The 27,078-nt window shown below is 39.2% G+C and overlaps 2 protein-coding genes across 5 annotated transcripts in view; one reads left to right on the forward strand and one right to left on the reverse strand.

Moving 5' to 3' along the window:
- Positions 1 to 8,183, forward strand: part of POLR3E (RNA polymerase III subunit E) — a 30,997-nt gene extending 22,814 nt beyond the window's left edge. For all 3 annotated transcript variants that reach the window (XM_074206188.1, XM_074206187.1, XM_074206185.1), the window contains 4 exons: positions 615 to 1,135; positions 3,162 to 3,239; positions 4,147 to 4,272; positions 4,975 to 8,183. In XM_074206188.1, the coding sequence (XP_074062289.1) occupies positions 615 to 1,135; positions 3,162 to 3,239; positions 4,147 to 4,272; positions 4,975 to 5,031 (782 nt within the window). In that variant the 3' untranslated portion in view covers positions 5,032 to 8,183. The remainder of the gene's footprint in view (positions 1 to 614; positions 1,136 to 3,161; positions 3,240 to 4,146; positions 4,273 to 4,974) is intronic.
- Positions 8,184 to 8,199: 16 nt separating this feature from the next.
- Positions 8,200 to 27,078, reverse strand: part of CDR2 (cerebellar degeneration related protein 2) — a 36,023-nt gene continuing 17,144 nt past the window's right edge. The window contains exons 3-5 of one of the 2 annotated variants that reach the window (XM_074206190.1): positions 13,715 to 13,863; positions 13,318 to 13,437; positions 8,200 to 10,138 (exon numbers count right to left, since the gene is read on the reverse strand). In XM_074206190.1, coding sequence (XP_074062291.1) covers positions 9,277 to 10,138; positions 13,318 to 13,437; positions 13,715 to 13,863 — 1,131 coding nt within the window. In that variant the 3' untranslated portion in view covers positions 8,200 to 9,276. Of the gene's footprint in view, positions 10,139 to 13,269; positions 13,438 to 13,714; positions 13,864 to 27,078 lie in introns of both variants that reach the window. The other variant, XM_074206189.1, reaches the window with a different exon arrangement.

Below are 27,078 nucleotides of genomic sequence, written 5' to 3' on the forward strand. Positions count from 1 at the left end.
TGCCCTCTCTCCGACCTCCCTTTGGATGGATTGGCCAGGATGGTGTCAATAGGCTGCCCTGTCTAACAAGACAGAGTTGGAATGAGCTTCAGACCTACATCTAGTTCAGTTATAGATGAAGGAACTGAGACTTAAGCCTTAGGTCAAAGATTTGCCCTAGGGTCACATAGTATCTTCCCATGCCAGATTCAGTGCTCTTTGTCTTCTCCCTCTCTCCACATCTTGAGAACTGTGATTTTTTTTTCTCTGTCACCGATGCTGGCAGAAACCTGCTTCCACTGGTCTAGATGACAGAGGCCTTCATAGCTATGGAAGCTAGGAAGGACTAGACACACCTGACCTCTAGGTCTGACTCTCCCTCACTGAGTATTTCCTAGGGGTTTGTAGAATTCCATTGGGTTTCAGTTTTTGGGAGATGATGAGAAATGACCCTTCCTTTGTATTACTTCCTCAGGCTATCTTCCCTATAGCCAATACACACACTCTCACACACTCTCTCTCTCTCTCTCTCTCGATAGTTTTTTCAAATGAATTTGTAATTGAAACTGAAAGGCTCAACTTTTGGGTCTTGAAGTTTCTCATCCCCTAAACAGCATTCTGTCTTGTCCTTCCAGTGCCTGTTATGCTGGTCTCTGGGGATCAGCGAGTTCAAGCAGCCAAGGCCAAAGCTCAACAGAACCACCTGCTACTAGAACGGGAATTGCAGTGGAAGAAGGAGCAGCTGCATGCAATCCAGGCTTCATCCAGTGTGCGGATCAAGGAGGAGCCAGTGAGTGAAGAGGAAGAGGAGGAAGAGCAAGGTGACAAGGAGGAGGAACCCATGGACACCTCAACCTGTGGCAGCCTCAGAAATAAGTTGGCCAATGGGCTTCCCACTGGGAGAACCACAGGAGGCGATACCCTCAACGGGCACCCCCCGACAGGCTGTGGGGAAGCACCCATGGCTCGGGAACTGAGGGCCTTTGTGGAGACTACCTTTCAGAGGCAATTTGTGCTCACTTTGAGCGAACTGAAGCGCCTCTTCAACATGCACTTGGCTAGCCTGCCCCCTGGGCATACACTGTTCAGTGGCATTTCAGACAGGATGCTGCAGGACACGGTGCTGGCTGCTGGCTGCAAACAGATTTTGGTGCCTGTAAGTAACATTCCACAGTGGGGAGTAAGGAGCAGTAGGGATTACTGTTTAGGAGGGAGCCTTTGTTTGGACATAGATCTGAAGGAGAGCTTCTTCTAGTGGTGCACTATCAGGTTGTTTCTGACCCTACTTCTGCTGGCCCCATATTTGAGAGTGGCTTAGAACATGGGCTCAGTTAGGCAGAGGGAAGATGTTGGAGGATTTAAGGTGGAGAGCCTGCCTTTCTGACTGGCTGCTGGATAACCTGGATATGAAGAATGCTACAAAAGATGGGGGACTTTGGCTCTCCACTGAACTGTCATACAGTGATGCCTGGCCTTCTGACAGCCCCTCCACCCTACATGAACTTTTTATTTTAGGTTTTTTTTTTTTTTTTTTTTTTGCAAGGTAATGGGCTTAAGTGGCTTGCCCAAGGCCACACAGCTAGGTAATTATTAAGTGTTTAAGGCTGGATTTGAACTCAGGTACTCCTGATTCCAGGGCTGGTGCTCTATCTACTGCGCCACCAGGCCATCCCCTCCCCTACATGAAATCTTAAGAAGCCCCCAGCATCCTGTTATTCCACTAGAAGTCTCCTGGGGGGCAAAAGCAGAGTCTCATCAGTCCATGATACTCTTAAGATCCCATGATAGGGTGTGACTGCTTCCTAAGGGCTAAACTAACCAACACAAACCCATTTGACTTTTCATAATTGACTCAGTATGAGATATTTGAAGATTGGGGTTAACCATGACTCTCACATATCAAAAAGCTATTTCTTCAGATATTTCTGTGAAACTGACGTTTCATAGATATAAAAACCTGAGATGTGCCTTAGTCGAAATTATCTGGCTCCTAAGTGTCAGAGATGGCATTTACCCTCAGGGCACTGGCACTTTCCATGACTTCAGCAGCTTAGCACAGTGCCTTCATATCTCAGGCATCATATCAATGCTGTTAGCATCCCAGGAAGGAGAATTGAGAATGGGTTAAGGAGACTTCATTTACTAAGCACACCAGTTGGGTACTATGCATTATGGCTCTGGCCTTCTGGACAGGTTGCCTTTATCCTGCTTGCTCCAACTGATATAAGTGGAGGTGTGGGGGTAAAGGAGGGCTGAAGCTTTGACATCATTGGAGATGCCGGTGCCAGTGTCAGGCACATCTCATGTCTTGAGCAATGCTATGGCCTGTGTACAGGACTGGAAATGGAGATAGTGGTCTCTAATTCCGAAGACTTTTTCTCTACCAACCCCAGAGGCCTGGCTTTCACAAGGAATTGTGTCAGCTCCTTCAGCCATTCTTGGGCTCTGTGGCAGAGAACCAGGGCAAGGTGCTTCTTAGGGGAGATGCAGGAAAAGCCTCATGCTTGAGGGATAGATAACTAGGTCTCAGTAGAGATGTCTGTTTCTTACCTGTCCCTAGGAGAGCATTTCAGCATTCTTGTGACCACTTCCTCCTCTTGTCAAGTATTTGGGGGTTGGGGAAAGATATTCTCTTGTTTTTCCTTCTTTGCTTTCTCTTTAGGAATTAGATCTGCAGAGAATGAATGACTATGTCAGGAAAAAAGGGAAATAAATCCCTGTGTCAAGTCTCTTCCTGTCATGGAACTCACAATCTAGCAAGAAACAACATAAGAGTTATGTACTAACAAGAAGAGACAATAAGTAGGAGATAATCATCATGGGGAAGGCTTGAAAGTCTCTTTAGTTGATACTTGTAGGAAGCCAAGAACTGGAGATGAGTAAGAGTGATCCAGAACTGGAGCAAGACTGGTAAAGTGAGATCAAAATGGCCTTATTGATTATGTCTTATTCCAGGAAAGGCAGGAAGGCCAGTGTAATTGAATTGCAGAAAGTTATGAGAAGACTGGAAAGGTGGGAAGGGGCAGGTTGTAATGAACTTTTAAAGCCAAACAAGATATTATATTTTGGAGATCTTTAGGAGTTAACAGAATTTATTGAGTAGAGCGATGAAATAATAAGACCTGTGTTTTAGAAAAATCAAACCTAATTTAATCTCAGCTCATGATGTATGCCACAATTAGTTTCCCCCACAGACTGCTGCTTCTCCTGATGAGCAGAAGGTGTTTGCACTCTGGGAGTCTGGAGACATGAGTGATCAGGTAAAGGGACCTCTCAGACCTTTTCACTATTACTGGCTTTTGTGCTTGGTGAAAAGAGAGTTTCTTTTAAGTTTTTGCAAGGCAATGGGGTCAAGTGGCTTGCCCAAGGCCACACAGCTAGGTATAGTCTCTGAGGCCAGATTTGAACTCAGGTCCTCCTGACTCCAGGGCTGGTGCTCTATCCACTGCACCACCTAGCTGTCCCTAAAACTTTTATAAAGTGAGGGATATCTGCTCTGACCATTTGCAAGGAGCCCTGCTGAAGTGTGTAGCTGTGTACCCCACTTTTAGGAGGACATGGGATTTAAAAAAATACCATGGCCTCTTTTTCTTTTTTTTTTAAGTTTTTTTTTTTGCAAGGCAATGGGGTTAAGTGACTTGCCCAAGGCCACACAGCTAGGTAATTATTAAGTGTCTGAGACCAGATTTGAACTCAGGTACTCCTGACTTCAGGGCTGGTGCTTGATATCCACTGCGCCACCTAGCTGCCCCTCTTCTTCTTTTTATGTCATTAGTAGAGGCAGCATGATAAAGTGAACAGAGTGCTGGATCTGGAATCAGGGAGAACCAGATTCAAATCCCACCTCTGACCTTAATCTCTATTATTATTATAGTGTAGATTATTCCTGTAGTTGAGTAAGTTTTATGGATAGACTTTGCTTTTATTCTCTAGTAATTAGATTCTTTATATACCCCCTTCCTCTTCCTCATTGAGCCCATCCTTACACAAAGAAAAAAACAGGAAAGTGAGCCAGCACAGCATCTGTATCATCCCCTATTTCACTTCTAAGAGGTCTTCTGAACTCTTGGTTAATTCTGTCTCATGTTACATCTGAATTTTTTGTTTAGAAATTGTATTCCTTTCTCTGAGCATTACAAATGATTGTGTTTTTTGCTGCCTCTTAAGCATCGACAGGTTTTACTTGAAATATTTTCCAAAAATTACCGGGTACGTCGGAATCTGATCCAGGCTCGACTAAATCAAGAATGTGGAGAAGACCTCAGCAAACAGGAGGTGGATAAAGTGTTAAAGGTAATTGTCCACTTTGAGAGCATCAAATTAAAAAGGCCTCCCTTTAGATTGTTTTGAAGGAGTTCCAGCTATGTTAGGAACCCTGTTAGACTCATAGAGTTAGAGGCACACTCATTCAATTCCTTTATTTGACAGATGAGAAAAGTGAAGCTGAAAGAGTTAAATGATTTGCCTAAACTTATGCAGATATTCTCAGGACGATTTGAACCCAGGTCCTCTGAAAAAGCTGTCACTGAGCAGATACAGCTGTGCTTAGAATAGATCTTCTGATTCCCAGTCCAGGGTTCCATTATATCAGTTAACCTTTTTGAGAAAAATATGCATTACCTAGTAATTTAGATTTTTTTTAAAACTGTAGCATTCCTAAGAAACAATGAAGTGCAAAAAAAAAACCTGAAGTATTTTGTAAAGCACTTTTCACATAGTCTTTTCTCCCCACGATATCCCTCTGTAGTTAGAACAGTCTTCATTTTGCTTTTTCCATTTCATAGATAAAGAAACTTTAGGCTGGCCTGGTAAAGAGATTTGCCAGCATGTCCATATTGGGACTAGAACTGAGACCTCCTGACTCCTAGCTATTTATTAACCTCTGTTGCTTAAGTATTTCTTGGTGCCATCATTCAGGACATGAATGTGGCTGAGTGAAGTTATTTGTAATAATTTCTTACATCTGATTTCCCCTCATTTTCTTCTCATTCCCAGGATTGCTGTGTAAGCTATGGAGGCATGTGGTACCTTAAGGGAACAGTACAGTCCTGACAGTCATAGTGAACTGCTGAACCCCACAAGTGTAGGCCGGAGGATGGAGACCACAGTGAGTGAAGATGGAAGGAACACCTTGACTTGCTTCAGGGAATGGGGGGGCAGGAGCTGATCTTCATGTGGCTATGGAGCATTGCACGAGCCAATGGTCCAGAGGTCGCCACACTCAGTTTGCATGGCCAACCAGAGGCAGGATGCTCCCAGGAGAGATCAGCCAGGATCCTCTTCCAGTATCATTTGGGATTCCTAATGTATTTTGCTTCTCATTTGGTTCCATTCTAATAATAAAAAGAGTATATACTGATACAGGCAAGATGGAAAAATAATCATGGTTTAATATTTTATTTTGTAATTCAATGCCAACCAAGTTAAAAGTTTTGTTTACAAGATGAGAAAAGCTTAAGGTTTTTAATATTTAAAATGCCTAGAAGCTGATGCTCAGTCTTAGATTTTTCTGTCTATAAAAGCATCTACCAGTACCATTAAACAAGCCAAATTACAGTATAATACTGTTGGGTTTTTATAGCCATTTAAAAATTTTAAACAATGTTACTACCTTATGTAGCAACTTTCTCTTAATTGTTTACATGAAACAGCAAATAGAACAGATTTATGAAATTTATATATTCTTTTGACCTGTTTGCATATCTATGCAAATTAAGGTAAGTCCTGGACAACATGTAAGTGTAGTTATCACAGTTTGTGATGTACAGATCTCTATTTTGTGTATTTTAAAAATAAATGCTAACGTAAACTCTTGGCATCATTTTGGTGCCACATTTTTTTTATGATAAAAGAAAAGCAATGTTAACTAGCTTTTAAAGCAGTTGCACAAAAAGTAGAGGAAGATCCTTAAATAGAAGGGGAAAATGAGATTTTATTGTGTCAAAACTAGAGATATCTAAGCTCTGATGAACAGATATTTTGCAGGGGCATTACCAGTCCATCACAGTCAATAATTAGACCAAGTGAGATGCTGGGATGTTGACTGCAGGTGTGCAGTTCTTAATTCCTTATAAATTCTTTATAAATATTATATAGGAAGGTACTCGATTGCCAGTCTGCCTTATATGAAATCCAAGAGCACCCTTTACTCACCCTCTTGAAACCAACTACTTAGGTTGGAAAACTTTGGGAACTATGTAGAAATTCATCCTTTTTCATTAAAGGTTCATGTCCCCCTTCAATGTATAGCCATCACTTCCTAATTTAGTTTTGAGACAATCAGAATCTTAGAATCTCTGTCTCAGATTGGAGATTATTTTAGTCAACTTTTATCTGAACCTCACAACAGTCTTCTGCTTAAAGACTGTTGTGATGGGAACCCACTGCTTTTTGAACTTCCTTTACCCTTTTAGCCAGTTCTTTTTCTAGAGGTAAAGTGCTTTTTAGGTTGAAAAAATACAAGTAATCGTGTTTTGTTAAAGTCAAAAGACCAAGTTGAAAGAGTTAAGACTTTTAAAATAACAGTAACTTGTTTAAACTACAATTAATAAAAGTTCTTTAAGGACAGCCTCTGAAAATAATACCCTTGATTTTTTTGCTATGAGGAAGCTTTCTTCTAAGAAACTTGAGCCATCATTGGATATATGTGCTACTGGATCTAATTGTGGGAAAGCATCTCTTTGGCTTCCAAAAAAATGCTCATTCAAATGCAATAGATGACAGTGAATAACTTGGAAAGATGGAGAAGGGAATGATAGTGGGTGACAGAAAAAAGTGATGATAAAAATAAAACATTTGAAGTAAAAGAAATGTTAAGTCTTAAAAATATCTTAAGTTTTTCGCTGTATAGCCTTTCTTCCTTTTAAAGTGATCATATTTTAGGTGGATATCTATATTTGGACAAATATATGAAAGATGTGCAACATTTAGCAACACTTGTCTCCTAAAATAGTTTCTTAATATCTCTTCTTTTAGCTAGGTAGAACCAGGTTAATGGTTCCAACTTTTTTGATCATTCATCAAAGATCTTGAGTACAGATCTTTAGAAATTCACCTGTAATTAGAGCTTAAGTCCATTAGAAACTGACACAGAATAGCTTTTGTGCTCTTAGTTTCTTCTTCTAGGCTTCTGTGTCATGAGGAAGGTTATCTTCTAAGTTTATTAGGTTTCTAATACATTGATCATATATAGCTATCCCCTTTTCCATTAAAGGTCAGTGAAGTGCACATAACTGTCATCAACTTTTTACATAATATACAAGATCTTGAAAATGTTCCATCCATATATAGATAATCTGTTATCTATGAATTGATTTGCATCACACAACTTGCATATCAAGGGAATAAATTCTCACATCCTAATTTCTTACATATAGATCTAAATTTTATTTTGTTTTTCTGAAAGAGGGAACACAATTCCCTTGTCTTGGGTTTCTTTGGTACTAGTTTGGGATTGAGAGTCTTTGAACAAAGGTGGTTCTGCTTTAGAACAGTTTTGTTTTCCTCTACCTTTTGAGCAGCAACATGAACTGGGGGAAAGAGAATGGGGAGGGGAGAATACATTGTTAAGAGATTTTAGTAAAATCAAAACAAGCACTTATTAAGCATCCATGTGCCAAGTACTATTTGGGGTGCTAAGGATTTAATTATCAAATAAGATCCTTGGCTTCTGGGAGCTTGGCTTGTTAGTAGGCCTAAAGGATCAATCTCCTTATCTGTCAAATATATGGGGGTGGGGGAAGAGTGGGGGGTTTGAACCAGACTTCCAAGGTCTGATCAGTTCTACTATTTGATAATCTTCCATGGTTTCTACTTGTAGTAGGGTTTTATTATGAAGAAATGCAAATGAGAATACTCCTTATAATTAAGTATAAGCAACCTATAGTCTCGACTTGATTTTCAGGCTATTTTTAAAAAGTGGAATTAAAAATTTGAAAAAAGTACAGTGAAAACAAACAGCAGAAGTACAATGTTCAGCTTAATTCCCAGGGATGGGGGAGAGCACCTTTTATGCCATGTATGCCAGATGAAGTGAACCTTTTCAGTGATAAGTAGTTATGCTACTTACTTATATGCAGTGTCAATTGAGCATTTTGTGTCTGCTAAATAAACAGTGGTTTAAACTTGTTTCAAAGCAGGTGTGCAATTCTTAATTCCTTTATTTGCTACTTATTTAAAGGGGAGTTAAAGTTTGGTATGAGTAACAGACTTGTTTGCTCATTTCCATAGATTGCTTTTATTCTTAGAAAATTTTTTACAATAGTTAAGAACTCCAGTTCTTTTTAAATAGTCTTAATTTATAAGAATGTTTATAGATCATGTGGATGTTTCCATGCTGATAGAAACAAATAGCGTTTTAATAAGGAAACACAGGAAATAAGTTTTTACAACTTATGCAATTAGTGAGAAACATTGCCTGCAGCCAACTAACCCTCATATATTAAGACAGAATATACATATTAAACCCAAGTGGCTTTTGCAAAGAAAACCTTGGTCCTAACTCAAGTCTTTAGAACAATCCTCATGCTCCTCCTCCCCATCTTCCCATTTTTTCCCTTTCTAAATAGTTCTGAAAAACCTCTTGAAAACAGGTAGGCTATGTGAACAAGTGTAAGGATAACGATTCCTCCACATTTACAGCATGTGTGATTTGTGAATAATTTACCCTCCTCCTTTGGTTCTTTTTGACTGATGAGGAGTAACTTGTCTTCAACATTTAAAACCAATTCTAAGTAATACCAGATGCATTCAAATTAGAAAATAGTCTGCCCTATTACAAATTACATTACCAAATAAATGATTTATTCCCTGGTACATTTTCCATAGCTATTTCATTTCTAATTAATTTTCTTTATGTCATGTAAATACCTTATACACATTTCAGGATAGCTGTGATGATACTAAGCTACCTTGACCATGTGGCTAAGAATGACTTGCCCACTTTTTGACTACTACTAGTGTTTCCAGGTCCCACCCTCCCACCACAACACAAATATACATAAACCCTTCTACATACACCCTGTTCAGCTTTTGGGGGAAAATAAACTCTGTTCAAGTCCATGCACCAGCTCTTGATCTGCAGAACAGTCTGGTTTTGTCATAGATACTGACCCTAATGGCTACTCTGCTTTCTCTCCTTGCTCCATATGTTTGCGGGGTCAGCAAAGAGTGAGACTTCATTTGCAACATTTATAGCAGCCGCTGCATAACCTGGACCAACTAGAAACCCTGACTTTTAAGTGGTGAGATGAGAGAAAATGAATAACAGCAAGAGCTAGAGTACTACAAACAGGTTAGCTAAGAACGTGGTGATCGAGACTGATATTTTGTTCGTTGTTCATCTATTTCTTGCTTAGTTTTCTTGATGCAACTAAAGATCTCCTTGAAGAGAGCTTTATATTCTGGAGGAGGGGTGGTGGCAGAAGTACTTGAGTCTGGAATGATGCTGGCCAGTTCCTGACTGCTGGGGCCTGGCTCAACTTCCATGCTCCTCACATTTGGGATTGGGGCGGGACCCTTACAAGTCTGCACAGCCTTATGTTTCAGAGAGTCCTCTTCCTGCTGACACTTCTTTAGCAGCTCTTCATATTTGACCTTCAGAGCTCTGTACTGAGTGTCTACTTCATGCAACAGGGAAATACCTCTCTGCTTCATGGCCTCAGTTTTCCTAATGCAAGTCTCTTCATGGCCCTTAACGATGTCACTTCCAGCCAGATTACTCAGGACTATCTCACTGCTACTGCGTTTGAGAGGTTTCTTGCTCAGCTCTGACCCAGCCAGGAAAATTTCCTCAAGGAGGGTCTGACTGGGTTCTTTGACAGAAAGGAACAATGAATCTGACACCAACTTTTCAACACCATTCACAAAGGGATGTTGGGTCTGCAGCATCTGCCGCATTTCTGCCACCTCTGCCTCCAGCTCCAAAGCCCTGGCTTGGTAGGCATTGGAAACACCCAGCTGCTGTTCCAGATCACAGTTTTCCTTCAGTACAAGCCCATACTCCTCTTCCATAGTCATTCTCTTCTTCCGCTCTAGGTTCAGTTGGGCCTGCAACATTGTGACTGTCTTTTTCAAGTTCTCATTTTCTTCTTCATCAGGGGTTTGCTGATTATGCATAGAGGTTATCTTTTCAGCAAATATGTGATCATACACAAAGTGCCTGGAAGGAGGGGGAAAACAATGCACAAAATTAAGATTCTGTCACCAAACCCATCAATAGTTATAATGAAGTTACTCATACTTGAATATGAAAATACTCTGTTAAAGTATCTCAAAGAACTTCCATTCCCAGAGGAATCTATTCCTAGGTGGAGAGCAGTATGTTAACTTATAGCAAAAATAAGTGCCAAGTATTCCCCACTGTCACCTTCCTCTGCTGAAGGACAAGGGTGCTTATTAATAGAGGCAGCTGGGTGGCACAGAAGACCTAAGTTCAAATCCAGCCTTAATTATTTCCTAGCAGTGTGACCCTGGGCAATTCATTTAATCTCTCCCTGGCTCAGTTTCCTTAATTGTAAACTGGGCAAAATAATAGTACCTTCTTCCCAGGGTTGTTGTAAGGCTCAAATGAGATTATTTGTAAAACAATGCCTGGCAAATATAGAGGCTGAATAAATACTTGTTTTCTTACCCAAAAGCTAGGGAACAGCCTTTTCTTGCAGAAGTTAAAATTTACTTAATTGTAGACATAGGGAAGATGGTATAAAACTAAAAATGGAGTCTGAAAAAAGTGCTTCAATGAAGGCTAAGATCCCTCCTAAAAAAGAGGAAGGAATTAATGTTTTGTCCTTCATTTTTGAAGATCACAACATCAGAGAGTTGATGCCACTATAAGCACATGAACTGGATGGGGGGGTGGCTGTAATAACTCACCAGCCCCTCCTCGAGAATCATCTGTGGCCAGTGGCCAGATATGAATCAGGACAACTGGAGATGACTCTGGATGTGAGACAATCAGGGTTAAGTGACTTGCCCAAGGTCACACAGCTAGTAAGAGTCAAGTGCCTGAGGCTGGCTGGATTCTAACTTCCTTTCTCCTGACTCCAGGGCTGGTGCTCTGGCCATTGCACCACCTAGCTGTCCAAGGAGGGAACTAAGGGCTGAGAGAACAGACCTGGCAGCCTTCATAAGATTTAGGAAAAAATGAAGGAGGCATCAGATAAGACAAGATTTTAAAACTGTCCTAAATAGCCAGAGATTGATATGGATGGAAAGATGCTGTGGACAACTTTAGACAAGACTCGTCAGAGCTGGAATATGGATCTTTGGAAAAACCAAATAACCAAACACCTCCAAAGATCCCCTATCAGAATTAAGGTCTCTCAGAGAATTCAATAAAGATTAATGGTTCATAGTCTCAAAGATCCCTGGAGTAATCACATCTGCCAATTCTTTATGCTGGGGTAAGTGTGACCAAGCCATGTCCTTGTGACTCAAAACTAATAAAGGGTGGCAATTTGCCAATTTGTATCCTTTCCAGTACAAAAGTTATTTTCTCTGGTGGAGAAAAGCAAAACAAAAGTAAGAGTTGACCAATTGAACTTTTCTCCATTTTTCAATGACTGGTCCCATCAACAGCTACCCAGCAGCCCTGTCCTGGAGAAGATATATCAAGACATCAGAAGGAGATTGTTGGTTATCAGATCCTTGTGATAACAGACAACCTCCATATAATTCAAAAGACTTACTTTTAAGATACCACCATCCTACCAATAACTTCACAAGTTTGGAGTCATCTTTGACTCTCCTCCCTATTACCCCAACCCATCCATGCACTTGTCAAGTCTTGTTAATTCTACCTCTCTGATAACCTCTCCATAAAATATGTGTTCCCTGGCTCAGACTCTCATCACCTCTCAATCTAGGATATCACAATAGCTTTCAGTCTCTCCATTCTCCAATCTATTTTCTACGAAATGCAGATTTGCTTATATCATTCTCTTATTTTTCAGTGGACTGGCATTTAAAGCCATCTACAGGCTGACTCCCATCTTACCTTTCCAATCTTGGTTCACATTACTCACCTTAACCCATTCTCCCTTCTGGTCAAAGCAGCCTACCCAACCATTTCTCCTACTCATAATCTTCTATCTTTGCTGATTTACAAGTAGTTGCCTCATATATGGAGGCTTGCTTCAACCCTTTAGCAGAATCACTAGCTCCTTTCAAATTACAGCTCAAGTTCTCCCATGTCCTAATTCCAAGTGTCAGTGCACTTGAAATTATATTAAAATTTTTTTTTGATTTTACTGATCTATACATCTTTTGTACCCTCCTTATAAAGTATAGGCTACATAAGGGTAGAGACTCATTTTTGTCATATCTCCAGTATCAAATACAGTGCATTGCATACAATGGGTGCCTAATGTTATAAGAACATTTACTTTCAAAATGATCTGGCTTGGTCACTCACATATGGTTGTGATAAAGTTATGAACCAACATCATTTGCTTCTATATTATCAAGGATCTCACCCAAATTTGGACTTGGAGGCAACTATGACCCCAGTTCCTATGGGATAACTTGGATACCAGGCCTTTCCTGAGGTCATAAATTATTTTCTTGAAAAAGTTAGCACAGAGACACTCCTGCCTTGTCATTTACAATGTTTCCTGAGGGAACTCTCATGAATATCTATACTGCTTAGTTCAGAAATTGTTACCTGAACTATTACTTCTTCCCTCTTACATACTCTGGATCTTAGGTCAAAAGAACTTTAGTATTTCCACTTCTCCTTGGAGTTTGCTTTTGAAGATCTCATATTTTACTAATTAGCAATCAACTACTTTAGAACCTCATCAGCCAGAAGAATGTTATAACCAGTAGCTTTTTTCATAAAAATGTGTTTTCCATGATTTCAGAATAGCTATTTGCTCATTAGGAAACATTCTGGCTAATAAATTACCCATTAATTTCCTAATGTGAAAGTTCAGAAAAGGTATTTGTAGAAAATCTCTTAGAATATTTTCAGATAAATGAAGGTGTGTGTCTGAAATGAAATGAAAGAAGCTTTTATGAAGTAATTACAAAACCAGGTCTGTCCTCCTCAAATTTCTAGACCCAAGTGATGGGGATTTATACTGAATTGCAATTAATAAAAGAACCCATCATTTCTAAATGCAGAATCAAAGCTATAGTCTTTCTTCAGACCACTTTGTTAAAAATATGAAACTTTTCCAAGAAAGGTATATTTTGAAAAGTCTATTATATCTACTCGACTGAAACTGTATTTGCCAATATTGAAAAAAATGTCTTTGTAAATGCAAATGGAAGAGGCAAGTAGCAATTTACTTTCGTAGGTCATACAGCTCCTTCAGACATGAGAAGCTGTGCACTGACTTTCCTTGCTCGCTTCTCTCCTGGCTCCTCCTCCTCCTGCCACTAGAGGTCTTCAGCTCCTCCATCTGGTTCTGGAGGTGATCAACATGGCTCTGTAGGCATTCGATTGTTTCAGTCAGGCTGGAAGGAGAGAACATATACCAATTACAGCTTGTCACATTCAATCGAGGGCATGAGCTGTGAAGAAAGATTATTTACACTCAAAGAGGGATTTCTTAATTAGAAACGACTTCTGTTCAACCCACTCTCCTTTAATCAGGTCAAAGAAAACAAGCCAAAAATCTACCATGTTATCATTTCAATGGATCACACTTGACTTGCATCTGTCCTAACTACTAAATTTAACTGCTCCTTGGGGTCTTTCAACTTCCAGAACAAGAGACTGTAGGAATCTTACCTTAGTATCTTTTGCTGGGATGCCTTGCTGTCCGAAACTAGCTTCTGATTTGTCTCTTCCAGTTCCCGTGCGGTGACATCAAGCTGTTCATAAACTTTTGCATGTTGTTCATTCATCTGTCGAAGAAGCTCCACCTGTTTAGTCAGGTACTATAAAAGAAGAAAAATGTTTCTTACAAGCTTAACCAAGGAAGATATTATTAGCTTTTTTTGAAAAAGTGACTTTAAATCCAAAAGAGCACAGGACATCCTTGTGGTACCATCAATATATATTTCTGGGAAATTGATTATGCACGATAGACATTCAAAATGAATGTTCAAAAGAACTCAAGAACAAAATCTAAATGTAGCCCAGGGTAATCCCATGGGAAAGTATGTTTTAGAGGATATGATTTCTAATTAAGCATGTTATGAAAGCTTAAATATAAAATTCTTTTCAAAAAGCCATAACAACAAATAAAATTGGAAAACAATGCTTAATCAGGGAAATTAATTATTGTGGCAGAAAGTTATAAAAAGCACATTACCTTAACTACAAGGGGATATTTCAATTTAATACCAATCAACCTCCTCTCCCCCCCTTATTTTTAATTCTGTGTGAAATGTTCTCTCTGTAATCCTCTTTGTGTGAGAAACTTGCCACGTTATTTATTTTTTGTAAGATCTAAGACTGCTTTCAGGATAAAGGATTTTTACAGTGCAGAGGGAAAGACACCTTATATACTTAGCATGTAAAGTCACCTTGGACTATCCTGTTCATTTAGACCAGTATGTAGACATTATAGCATAGATTAAAAAACTTTATTTTAAATGCATATTTATTTTGGGACCTGAAATAGGAGAAGAAATTTTAAAGATGTGTTTAAGAATTGCTACTGATTAACTCACTATACACACACATATATAATGTATGACGGTCACAATGAGATAAGACAGGTTTTCTAAGATTACATAATACTCAGAAATGATATTAAGAGACTTAGGGAACATGGTGTCATTGAAACAACATTAGATAAACACATAAGACTTAAGGCTGAGTCCTGATTCTGCAATTTATTTACCATGTAGCAATCACAGACAAGTTACTTAATCTCTTTGACCAACCTCTCTATCTGGAGAGATGAAGAAAGTCATGCCTATCATACCAACCAGATGACAGTTTGGATCAAATGAAAATATGTAAAAAATGCTATCACCTGTCCAAGGCCTATTATCTGACGTTAAAGATCATGAGATTACAAAACAAACTTGTAACTTTAAGATTTAACTTATTTTTACTTGGTTGCCTTATATCAGGTCATACCAGCTGATTGTGGATACTTATTCAGACATTGAAAGCTTCACATAACTAGATTTTCCTAGTTAAAATTTACCTCAAACATATTTTTTAACATACCCCTGTATACAAGTCAAGAAAAAAGATTAAAGGAGGCAGCTAGGTGGTGCAGTGGATAAAGCACTGGCCCTGGAGTCTGGAAGACCTGAGTTCAAGAGATTAAATTTTAAATCAAGAATCTTAGCAGCAGATCAAGTAGCTATATATGCACATTCTCAGGAAGTGGTTTTTGGAAAGTCAACAAGTTATTTTTAGAGAGAATAATGCCTTTGTATCAAGGTGACAACTTGACAAGTGACACCTTTTCAAATTCATTTTCTTTTATCTCCTTCAAAGGTGGCTAGATTGTACAATGGGAATAGAATGTTAGCCCAAGAGTCAAAAAGACCTGAGTTCAGGTCCTGTCTAAGATACAAACTGTGTGACCCTGGGCAAGTCCTTAGCCTATCTGCTTCAATTTCCTAGTTTGTAAAACAATATCCACCTCATGGGTTTTTTGGTGACAAATAAATGAGGCAACATGTAAAACTAGCAATCTATTCCTGAGGCAGAGTTCTGCATGGTGGTTTTAGTATAGTCTAAAACATTTCAAGTCATATATCTAATGATAAAAATTTGGCCTTTTTTTCCAGATGAGATATTTAAACCTTAAAGCTTAAGTTCAAGAAGGGTACTATGTTATTCTCTAGATAGAAAAAAATAAGCAGAGCAGGCCATGGAGCAAATGTCATCACAATATATGCCATGCAAAAGTGAAATTTAAAGGACGATGCCTATGATAGATATGAACAATAAAAGCAATGAAGCCTTTCAGAGAATACCAGAGAGGCACAACACTTGGAAAATGAGGCTTTGATAAATTAGGTGGGGACACATAACTGGTTCTCACTTACATGAGTTTGCTTAACCTCTCATCTGAAGTCAAAACTAACAGACTTTGAATGGAACCTAATCTAAAAATTTCTCAAGAAATAATTTGCCATGAGCAAGCAAAAGTGGAAATGGTAACAAAGGTAATCAAGACAGGGCAGAACGTATTAGAATTTCAATCTGTTTCAACAACATTTTGATATGTATTAAATATCTAGGCAAATACTTGGCATAAGGGTTGAATACTAGTTGGTATATTGACAAAAGTTGCCATAAAATTTAGATACCAGTTAAAACATTTGGTATCTGGAAAGGAATGATATCAATTACTCCAATAAATCAAGAACATTCTTTTAATCTCTATAAATTACCTTAGAAGATAATTTGAAATCAGAAGTACTGATCAGACCTAGAGATGCAACCTCCCTTCCACCTCAAGAAGGGGAGGTAGGACAGTATTTCATCCTTCTTTATATAGCCATGAGACCAAGTATGATGGAGAAATTTGAGACTTCATTTTTAATCTCACTCCTAACAGTGCTATGAACAGAGGGAGGACCTCTCACAGTAAATAAACCCTTAAAACAAAGAACTATTCAGAAAGGTTACTTTCACAAATGACTAAAACATCAAGTCACCAAAAAATTGCATTAAATCCTAGAGCTGGGGGGCAGCTAGGTGGCACAGTGGATAGAGCACTGACTCTGAAGTCAGGAGGACCTGAGTTCAAATCTGACCTCAGACACTTAATTGCCTAGCTGTGTGACTTTAGGCAATTCATTTAACCCCACTGCCTTAAATAAAAATTTTAAAAAATCCTAGAGCTCCGGATAGGCAGTCTTTGAAATTAACTGTGGAAAAAGCAGAATTTATAGCATGATTAGAAAATTTGACCTTTCCTTTCAGCGTCGAGGAAAAGGTCAATGTACAGGTGGTAACGTGGAAGCTTACGTTCAAAGAACATGGGCCAATTGCTACAACTCAGCTAACAGTGCAAGGTTCAGGCAGAAAGCCAAAAAGAGCCAACACAGAAAGTTAAAATAAACCTTTGTTTCCCTCCCAAACTCTAAAACGAATAATGAATCCAGTAAATAAGATAGGAAAGGGGAATGGAAAGGAAAATAAGATAAAGAAGCAGATGGGTTTAGATTATTCCCATGCTTACTCTTCATGGTAAAAATCCTCTAGAATTTGTCCTCCTAGAGCAGTTTCTATAAGTGAAATAGTGCTTACTTATGGGTTGTTTCTAGGTTTACTTTCCAGCAGCTAAGAATTCTTTCTTGTTTTATTACTCTGAGACCAAAATCTCTTTTCTGAGGAACAATGGATTTGGAGCTCCAATGAACCTTAGTAATCATCTAACTTAGCAGGTCTCAAAGCACGATCCCCCAGGGCTTCAAAATACTCCCAGGGTTATGGAAGGTACTTGAAGTAAAACTATTTTCACAATATATTTTTTTGGTGACAATCATGGTCACTAGGGACAACCAAGGGTCACACAGCTAGTAAGTATGAGGCTAATTTTGAACTGATTCCAGGGCCAGTTCTCTTATCTACTGTGCCACTTACCTGCCCCACTATTTTCACAATAATATTACTAGCTGTGATCCTGTATAAGTCACTTCACCCTGTTTGCCTTAGTTTCCTCACCTATAAAATAAGCTGAAGGAAATGACAATCCCCTCTAGTAACCAAAAAAAAAACCCAAAGGGGCACATGAAAACACAACTAAAATCACTGAACTATTTTGCCTATTAAGAAAATCCTCTCTTTTCCAGCTTTATATCTGTATGTCTGGATTTTCTTCACAGACTTCAAAACAACATAATGCAAAAGAATGAATAAAGCAGCATTCTATTAAGCCAGTAAAGAAACTTGCAAAAACATGTAAAACAATGCCACTCCTTTTAGTAATTTTCTAGAAAACAGTTATCATAAAAATTCATTATCTATGTTAACATGTAATGGGATCTATTACTGTTATTAAATAATAAATATTTGAAAATTCCATCAGTTTTGATTTCTAATATGGTAACTATTATAAATATAACCAAGGGGCAGCTAGGTGGAACAGTGGATAGAGTACTGGCCCTGAAGTCAGGAGTTCCTGAGTTCAAATCTGGCCTCAGACACTTAATAATTACCTAGCCGTGTGGACTGGGCAAGCGACTTAACCCCATTGCCTTGCAAAATAAATAAATAAATATAACCAACCCATTAAAACAAAGACTCTTTGGAACCCTCAATACTTTTTAAAAGGGTAAAGGACAAAAAAGTCTGGTCACATTGTCTCAGAAAGATTTGGCCTAAATTCATACAAAGAATAAGGAGCAGAGAGAACTAGGATTCAAACCTAGGTCCTCTGACTAAATTCAAAGGAGGACTTATTGATTCTAAGATTTTTTTTTATTTAGTCATTCACATCAGACTCTTCATGATCACCACTTGGGTTTTCTTAGCAAAAATTTTGGAGTGGTTTGCCATTTCCTTCTCCAACTCATTTTTACAGATGAGGAGACTGAGGCAAACAGGGTAAGGTGACTTATCCAGCTAGTGTCTGAGACCAGATTTGAACCCAAAATAACAATGGTTAGTCTCCTTGCCTTAGGTCTTCCACTTCCAGTCTATCCTTCACTCAATTTTTCAAATTGATCTTCCTAACACCCAGATCTAACTCTCCCCACCAAGTCAACAAATTACAGCTTTCTATTACCTCCACCTGGATCAAATACAAAACCTTCCTTTTGACATTCAAAGCCCTTTCCAGGTTTTTTTATACCTTAATTCATGCATACTCTGGAACCTAAGGACAATAGATTCCTCATTTTTGCCCCTCATCTAAAGACACTCCCTCTCCTGGACTCCAGGGCATTTCCACAGGCTGTTCCCCAGGTCTGGAACTCTCTTCTCATTTCCATCTTCAGTACTAAAATCCTACCCTCCAGAAGATGCCTTTCCCAGGTTGCCTTAATGCTAGTGCCTTCCCTCTGCTGATTATCCTCACTTCATCCTGTATATATCTTGCTTCTACAGAGTTGTTTGCACATTATCTCTCCAATTAGACTGTGAGCTCCCTGAAAACAGAGACTATTAGTGTCTTACCTTTTTTTGTATCCTGAGCTTGTTACTTTTGTGTCTGGAATATCAGGAAGTGCTTAATAAAAGGCCTACTGATTTATCTTTTTTCATAACTAAATTTTCCAGGAAGACAGATCTTCAGGAGTAGACCTCTTGACATGGATAGTTCCTTAGTTCTGGTTTGATAAATCAAAAAATCCTTTACTGAAACTTATGGACCCTTATTTTTCTTTGTTAAGGAATTTTGTCTTTTTGTTTCTAGATTGCTATAAAAAAATCTAAGGAGCCATAGCTTGAGTAAGACAACAGCAATGAGGTGGAAACTCTGCCCTTTCCTTTTCTCTCTAAGTATAAATTAATAAATTTGTATCTGAAAGATTTGGCCAAAATGTAGAGTACTGAGATTTTTTCCCTTTTACTGAGGTTAAACCCAAATAAGTTAGTGGCAGAATCAGGAGAAGTCAGATCTTATCAATCTCCATACACTTAGGGTTACAGGCAAAAATGTCCAGGTGCTCAAGGAATGGGGGGTGGGGGGGATGTCCACACAAGATGTTTGTATACAGCAGATGCCTAATAAATTTGCTGAACTGAATTATAATTCCTAGTTCAATACCTTTTATACTCTACTATGCTGACTTAAAAGCAGAATGTGGTTCTCTAAACAGTTCAAATAATATTATGAATTAAGATACTTAACTACTCCATTAGCAACCACTTAAAATTGTGTGTGAATGAAGTGATAAAATTACCGTGTACTGTGTTCACATGTTGAAAACATGAACTTAAAAAGTACTTGTAGAATTGTGAAGGTTATCCACTAATCTAATTGTAACAGACTACAATGATGTTCAAAGTAATTTGCCCCATTAAATGTTTCCTCCTTTTCCCCATCCAGAACAGGAAAAACAGTCTTGGAATCCAGAAAAACTCGATGCTCAGGTGTCAGTACTGGCAAAAGAGCACACTCAGACAAGAAGTCTGAAATCAACAGGAATATGTCCAACTAGAGCAGAGATAACTTACACTACAAATCTCTTCCATGCTAGCAGAATGATGGCCAATCTTAGAAGTGTAAAAATACAGCTTTCCAAAGAAGAAATACCCTCTGGTAAAAGTTCCAGATGTCTCCCCACTTCCTTAATAGGTCCCAGGCTGCTCTAATTTATAATCATCCTTTCTTTCATTCCACTATACATGAAGCTTTCCATGTGTTAGAGATACAGTGACAAAAAAACCAAAACAAAACCTCAACCTCAGCCCTCAAGGAAATTCCATAGTTAGGGGACATGGGGTGAAGATGACAACATGTATACTAGAAAGGAAATTCAAGTATAGACAAATCAAAGTCATTTTTCATGGGAGGGCACTAGCAACCGAAACTGGGGTGATACAGAGAGAAGGAAAAAGACAGGTTTTTTGTAGAAGACAACGATTAACTGAGCTTTGTAATCTTCTCTGCTTGACTTGTAAAACCCTTTATCTTCTGATTCCAGACAACCTTTCTAGTGTTTTACAAATTTTATTTCATTTGATCTTCACAACAATCAGGAAATAGTGCTATGATGATCTTCTCTCTCCCCACACCCAGTCTTTTATTTTAGAACTGAGGAAAATGAAGCAGACTGGGCATACAAGTGTCTAAGCATTTGAACTCTGTTCTTCCTATGCCACATGGCTGCCTTTTCTTTTTCTTGAAGAAGCAAAGTACCATATTTACCCATATATAAGATGCACCCTTTTTGGGGAAATTTGGGGTCTAAAAATTGGGAGTGTCTTATACAGTGGTTGTAGATTTTTTTTACTTGAATTTCCTACTTTTTCACTCATCTTTGTGCTCAGTGGTTTGAGTTTCATACTGAGTTTGGTATAATTGGCTACATTTTGCCAAATTCTGCACAAGAATGACTTAGAAAAGATTTTTGTACGATGCTGAATTCAAGTTCAAAGAAAGATGGAAATCGTGCTGCTGAATGTCAGTTTGATCCTTCTAAAACTGAGAAAACAATCTGAGACTGACTACAGGAAGAAGAAATCTGACTGAAAACTCCCTGGCAGAAGGCCCTGAGAGGCAAGTCAACCAAATGGCTTGAGTTAGGGAGGGAACTGAAGAGAAGGATTGGAGAGCAAAGGGCCACTGGAATTCCTGTGTCCACATAGATGGTTCAGCAGAAGACAAGAAGAACTGCTGATGAAAAAGAAGTGACTGTATTCCGAAGGAGGACACAACTGGTGCTTCAGGTTCATGAAATGGAATGGACCAGACTTGCCCAAAAGATGCCTGAAAGCTATGAGCAGAAGGTTTCATGATGAATACAACTTAAGTTCAATAACTCTACATAATACATTTTTTCAAATTTTGGGCCCCAAAATTAAGGTGCAACTTTATACATGGGGAATTATGGTATTCTAAGAGGTAGCAGTGAAGAAAATATATTATTCCAGGGATTGGGAGATAGCTTTGGCAAAGACATGGACTTGGAAAATGGAATAAAAAAACATCAAGTAGCTTTATCCACACAGTATCATAACCTTATCTGTAGGTGCTCTGCCCAAAGAAATGTAAATTGTGGGCATTCCTCACAAGAAATCTTGGGATTTGTGGCTAGATTTCTTTTTAAGAACCATACCTTAAGATGGGAGGAGCCAAGATGGTGACAAGAGTGGGTCCTGTCCTAGGCGCTCTCTCATAAATCTTTGAAACTAAGGACTCTAACTAAACGTTCGAAAGACAGAACCCACAGAGGGACCCAATGAGGCAGTTCTCCTACTCAAGGTAACCTGGAAAAGAGCAGAAAGGCTCTGCTCCCCAGGGTTGGAGGGGCCGCCGGCCAGAGCAAAAGAACTTTAGACTCCTGGAGGCAGCCCCAGGGCACTGGGAGCCTCGGCTCACAGCAGCGGGGGAGTCTCCTGAGCTGCACCCCGGGAAACACCGGGCACAAAGTGGGGGAACAGCCAGGGTACCTCTGCCAGAGAGAGCACGTGAAGCCCAGCCCTCAGGGCACACAGTGAGCAGTGTGCCACTGCATTCCAGATCCGGAAACAGAAGCAGGCAGAGCCAGTAAGCAGGAGCCCCCAGGGCATGAGCCCATTGAACCTAGGGAGGGGAGCGAAGAGAGAGAGACTGCAGAGCTCTGTCCTCTGCCCCTGGAACAGGACTCTGGGGCTATGACCACATTCAGATCCTGATCGCAGTCTAGGCCCCCCCAATAGAAGAGCAGGGCCCCCCAACCTCAGCCCCATGGCAGAGGGGGGAGCTTATGGTCATTCACAGACCAGGAGGGAGGACAGAGCCTCACACACTGAGACCCTTGTGGGAGTGTCCCAAAAGCTCAGGAAGCACCTCAAAACCAGGTTCAGGCTGAGAAAATAAGCAAGTAGGGAAATAAGAGGAACACCATTGAGAAATATTCTGCATATGAGCCCAAGAAGGATCAAATTACTCAGTCTGAAGATGAGGAAGCACAAGCTCCTGCATCTAAGGATTCCAAGAAAAACAGAAATTGGGCTCAGGCTATGATAGAGCTCAAAAAAGACTTTGAAAATCAAATTAGGGAGTTAGAAGAAAAACTGGGAAAAGAAAGGAGATGCAGGAAAAACATGAAAATGAAATCAGCAGCCTAGTCAAGGAAATCCAAAAAAATTCTGAAGAAAATAGCATGCTAAAAACCAGCTTAGGTCAAATGAATAAAACAGTTCAAAAAGTTATTGAGGAGAAGAATACTTTAAAAAGCAAAATTGGCCAGATGGAAAAAGAGATAAGGAAACTCTCTGAGGAGAACAAATCCTTCAGACAAAGAATAGAATTCAGGGAGATTGATGAATTTAACAGAAATCAGGAATCAATACTTCAAAACCAAAAAAATGAAAAATTAGAAGAAAATGTGAAATATCTCAGTGAAAAAACAACTGATATGGAAAACAGACTTAGGAAAGATAATTTAAAAATTATTGGAATACCTGAAAGTCATGATCAGGAAAAGAGCCTTGACATCACTTTCAAAGAATTACTACAGGAAAATTGCCCTGATATTCTAGAAGCAGAGGGCAAAATAGAAATGGAGAGAATCCACCGATCCCCTCAAGAAAGAGATCCCAAAAAACCAACCCCTAGGAATATTATAGCCAAGTTCCAGAACTCCCAAGTCAAAGAGAAAATATTACAAGCAGCCAGAAGGACACAATTCAAATATCGTGGAGCTGCAGTCAGGATCACACAGGACTTAGCAGCAGCTACATTGGAAGCTCATAGGGCTTGGAATATAATATACCAGAAGGCAAAAGAGCTTAGAATGCAATCGAAAATCAACTACTCAGCAAAAATGAAATGTCCCCTTCCAGGGAAAAAAGATGGACTTTCAACGAACCAGGGAATTTCAAATGTTCCTTTTGGAATGGCCAGAGCTGAACAGAAGGTTTGATCTTCAGATACAGGACTCAGGTGAAGCATGGAGATTGGAGAAGGGGAAAATATGAGGGACTTAATGAGGATGAACTGCATGTATTCTTGCATAGAAAAATGACACTGATAATACTCATATAAACCTTCTCAGTTAATAGAGCAGGTAGAAGGAGCTTTTATAGTTAAAGCACAGGAGAAAACTGAATTCGAAGATAAAATATGGAATAAAAATGGAGTCAATAGAAAAAAGGGAAATGTAATGGGAGAAAGAAAAAGGAGAGGGGGAATAATAGGCCAAGATATTTCATATAATAAGATTTTTCTTTATTACAATGAGCTACTGCAATGATATGGAAGGGGGGAAAGCAAGGGGGAATGAGGGAATCTTTGCTCTCATCAGAGGTGGCTAGGAGAGGAAACAGCATATATATATATACTCAATGGGGTATAGGCATCTGGAGTAAGAAAGAGGGGGTAGACAGGGCGAAGTGGGGGTGATATGAGTGATGGAGGAGAGGATGGACCATTGGAGGAGAGTGGTCAGATATAACACATTTTCTTTTTTACTTCTTGCAAGGGGCTGGGATTAGATGGCCTGTCCAGGACTATGGGGGCCAGGTGGATGCTGGGCCTAAGGGGTGGTATGGGGGCTCAGGGCCTCTTGGCCCCAGAGCCGGGGATCTGTCTGCTGCGCCACTCAGCTACCCTACAGCAGAGTCAGAGTGAAAGGAGAGAGAAAAATATAGTACATGGTAGTGGAGAAATACGAAAGGAGGGAGTTGCAATCAGCAATGGCAACAGTGGAAAAATATGGAAGTAACTTTTGCCACAGACTTATCATAAAGAATGTGACCCACTCGCGACAGAGTTGTTGGTGTTGGAACAAAGACTCAAGCACATTTATTATTATTATTATTATTTTGGGGGGGGTGTAGGGCAAATGGGGCTGGGTGGCCCACCTGGGGCTGCATAACAGGGTAATCATTGGGTATCTGAGGCCGGATTTGGACCCAGGTGCTCCTGGCTCAAAAGACAATGCTCTCTCTGCCACCTAGCCACCCCTACAATTATTACTATTTTATTTTATTTTGTTTTTTTCTTTTTTTTGGTTTTTGCGGGGCAGTGGGGTTCGGGTGGCTTTCATGTCACACGGCTGGGTGATTGTTGGGTGTAAGGGGCCAGATGTGGGCTTGGGTGCTCATGACTCCAGGGTTGGTGCTCCGTCCACCGCGCCACCTGGCCATACCTACAATTACTGCTATTATTCTTTTTTTTAATTTTAATTTTTTTCTCTCCCCTTTATTGCTCAAGTGAGTCTATATTTTTTTTGGGGGAGGGGGTATTTTGTTTACTCTTAAACAAGAATATTTTATTAATGTATAAAAAACCATTTGTACAAAATGAGAATAAATAATATTTTTTAAAAAAAAAAAGAACCATACCTTAAACCCAAATGACATTAATTCTCAAGTTTTGGTCAACAACAGGACCCATAGTTTGGGTCCAAAAAAGTTAAGAGTGAATGTAAATAGCATTTGTTTTTTCTGTAGGTCAGAAACCCTGAGGGTTTTCTTGTTCCAGATTGATTTTTTTTTAAAATGGGCAAAAGAAGCCATTCTTTGTCCCATTTCTTACCTAGCCTTAATCCATTTATGGGCATTGCCTCAATCAAATTGAGACCTTCTAAGAAGCTTAGCCTTTTTTAAAGCTTGGTTTAAAAAGGCTAAAATCTCCCACTGTATCTCCAATCATCTTGATCTATTCTTGGCCACTGAATCCAGATAGATCAGGAAGAGAAAGTCGCTGGTGATTTTGCAGGATCCTCTGTCACTTAAATTCAATTTACTTGTATGTCATGATATCACCTTCCTGGTGTAATGGTCTTTTTTTTAAGGTTGTTGGGTTTTGTTTTTTTTTGTTTTCTTTTTTGCAAAGCAAATAGGGTTAAGTGGCTTGCCCAAGGCCACATAGCTGGGTCATTATTAAGTGTCTGAAGTATGATTTGAACCCAGATACTCCTGACTCCAGGGCTGGTGCTCTATCCACTGTGCCACCTAGCTGCCCCAAAGTAATGGTCTTCTTAAGAAGGAAGGACAAGGGGTGGCTAGGCAGTGCAGTGGATAAAGCACGGGCCCTGGAGTCAGGAGTACTTGGGTTCAAATACAGTCTCAGACACCTAATAATTACCTAGCTGTGTGGCCTTGGGCAAGCCACTTAACCCCATTTGCCTTGCAAAAACCTTTAAAAAAAAAGGAAGGACAAACAAGAATAATAATATGAAAATAGGATAAAACTAAGAATAAACCTAGAAAGGTTATCTGGAATCAGAAGATAAAGGGTTTTACAAGTCAAACAGAGATTACATTTTATCCAAAACACAAAAGGAGAGTCAACAAAGTGTCTAGTCCAATTGTCAAGCATATTGTTCTTCATATACTTTTCTTTTTTTGCAGTCATGAAAAACATTTTCCTCTTAGGTGAGTTGCTAAAGAAAACATATACCAAAAAAAAGAAAAAACAAAAACCCAAGAAAAATAAAAGTAAAAAAGCATATTTCAATCTGTATTCAGACTCCATCAGTTTGCAATGGTCTTGAACCTTTGCAATGCAGAGAAACTGATCATCTTATGATGTTGCTGTTATTGTGTACCATGTTCTCCAGGTTCTGCTCATCTCACTTTGCAACAGTTCATATGTCTTTTCAGGTTTTTCTGAAACTATCCTGCTTGTTCTTTTTTAAAGTAGTATTTCATCACAACCATATACCGCAACTTGTTCAACCATTGCCCAATTAATAAGCATCCCCTTAATTTTCAAATCTTTGCCATTACAGAAAAAGCTGCTATAAATACTTTTATACATATAGGTCCTTTTTATTCAATCTCTGAAACAGACCTAGTAGTGGTATTTCTGGGTCTGCAGTTTTTCATAGCACTTTGGGCATTTTAATTTTTCTAAAATTAGAGTTTAAAATTGACCTAAGGTCTTTCCTAATAGAGTAGATTAAACAATTAATCAACTAGAATTTAAAAATCAACTACTACTACATGGCAGGTATGGGAGTACAAGTACAAAACAAAATGGTCTTTGACCCTAAGGATCTAGATTCTGAAGCAGAGAAGACAATATAGCCATAGATAAGTATAGGTAAAATCCACACAAAATGAATAGTACATAAATTTGGGGGCAGGGATGAGGGCATTGGAGCTCTGAAGATTTTCTTCAGAGGGTTTCTAAGAGGTGAGATGAGAATGGAGATCATTCTAAATATAGACTACTGAAGTGCAAAAAGTATAGAGAAAGGGGACCACATCATGAGAGAAGAAGAGTAAGAAGGCCTGTTTGACTGAACTGTATGTAGGGTTTGGGTTGGGGAATCATGCATAATAAGATAGGTCTGAGCTAGTTTGTGAAGAACTTAAAAAGCCACAGGAACTTTATTTGATTCTAGTGCCAACAGGATACAGCTAATAAATGAGTTTATTGCTTACAGGGTGGGAAATGACTTTGTCAGTCCTGTATTTTAGGAAAACCAAGGGCTGCTGGGTGCTGGATGGATAGAAGAAGGAAAACTTGAGGCAAATAGAACAAACAGGAGGCTTTGCAAAAGTGCAGAAGAGGTAACGAAATCCTAAATTAGGGTTATGGACTTGTGACAGAAAGATATGAATGTAAAATA

Source organism: Macrotis lagotis, chromosome X (assembly GCF_037893015.1).
Source record: "Macrotis lagotis isolate mMagLag1 chromosome X, bilby.v1.9.chrom.fasta, whole genome shotgun sequence".
Classification (NCBI taxonomy): domain Eukaryota; kingdom Metazoa; phylum Chordata; class Mammalia; order Peramelemorphia; family Peramelidae; genus Macrotis; species Macrotis lagotis.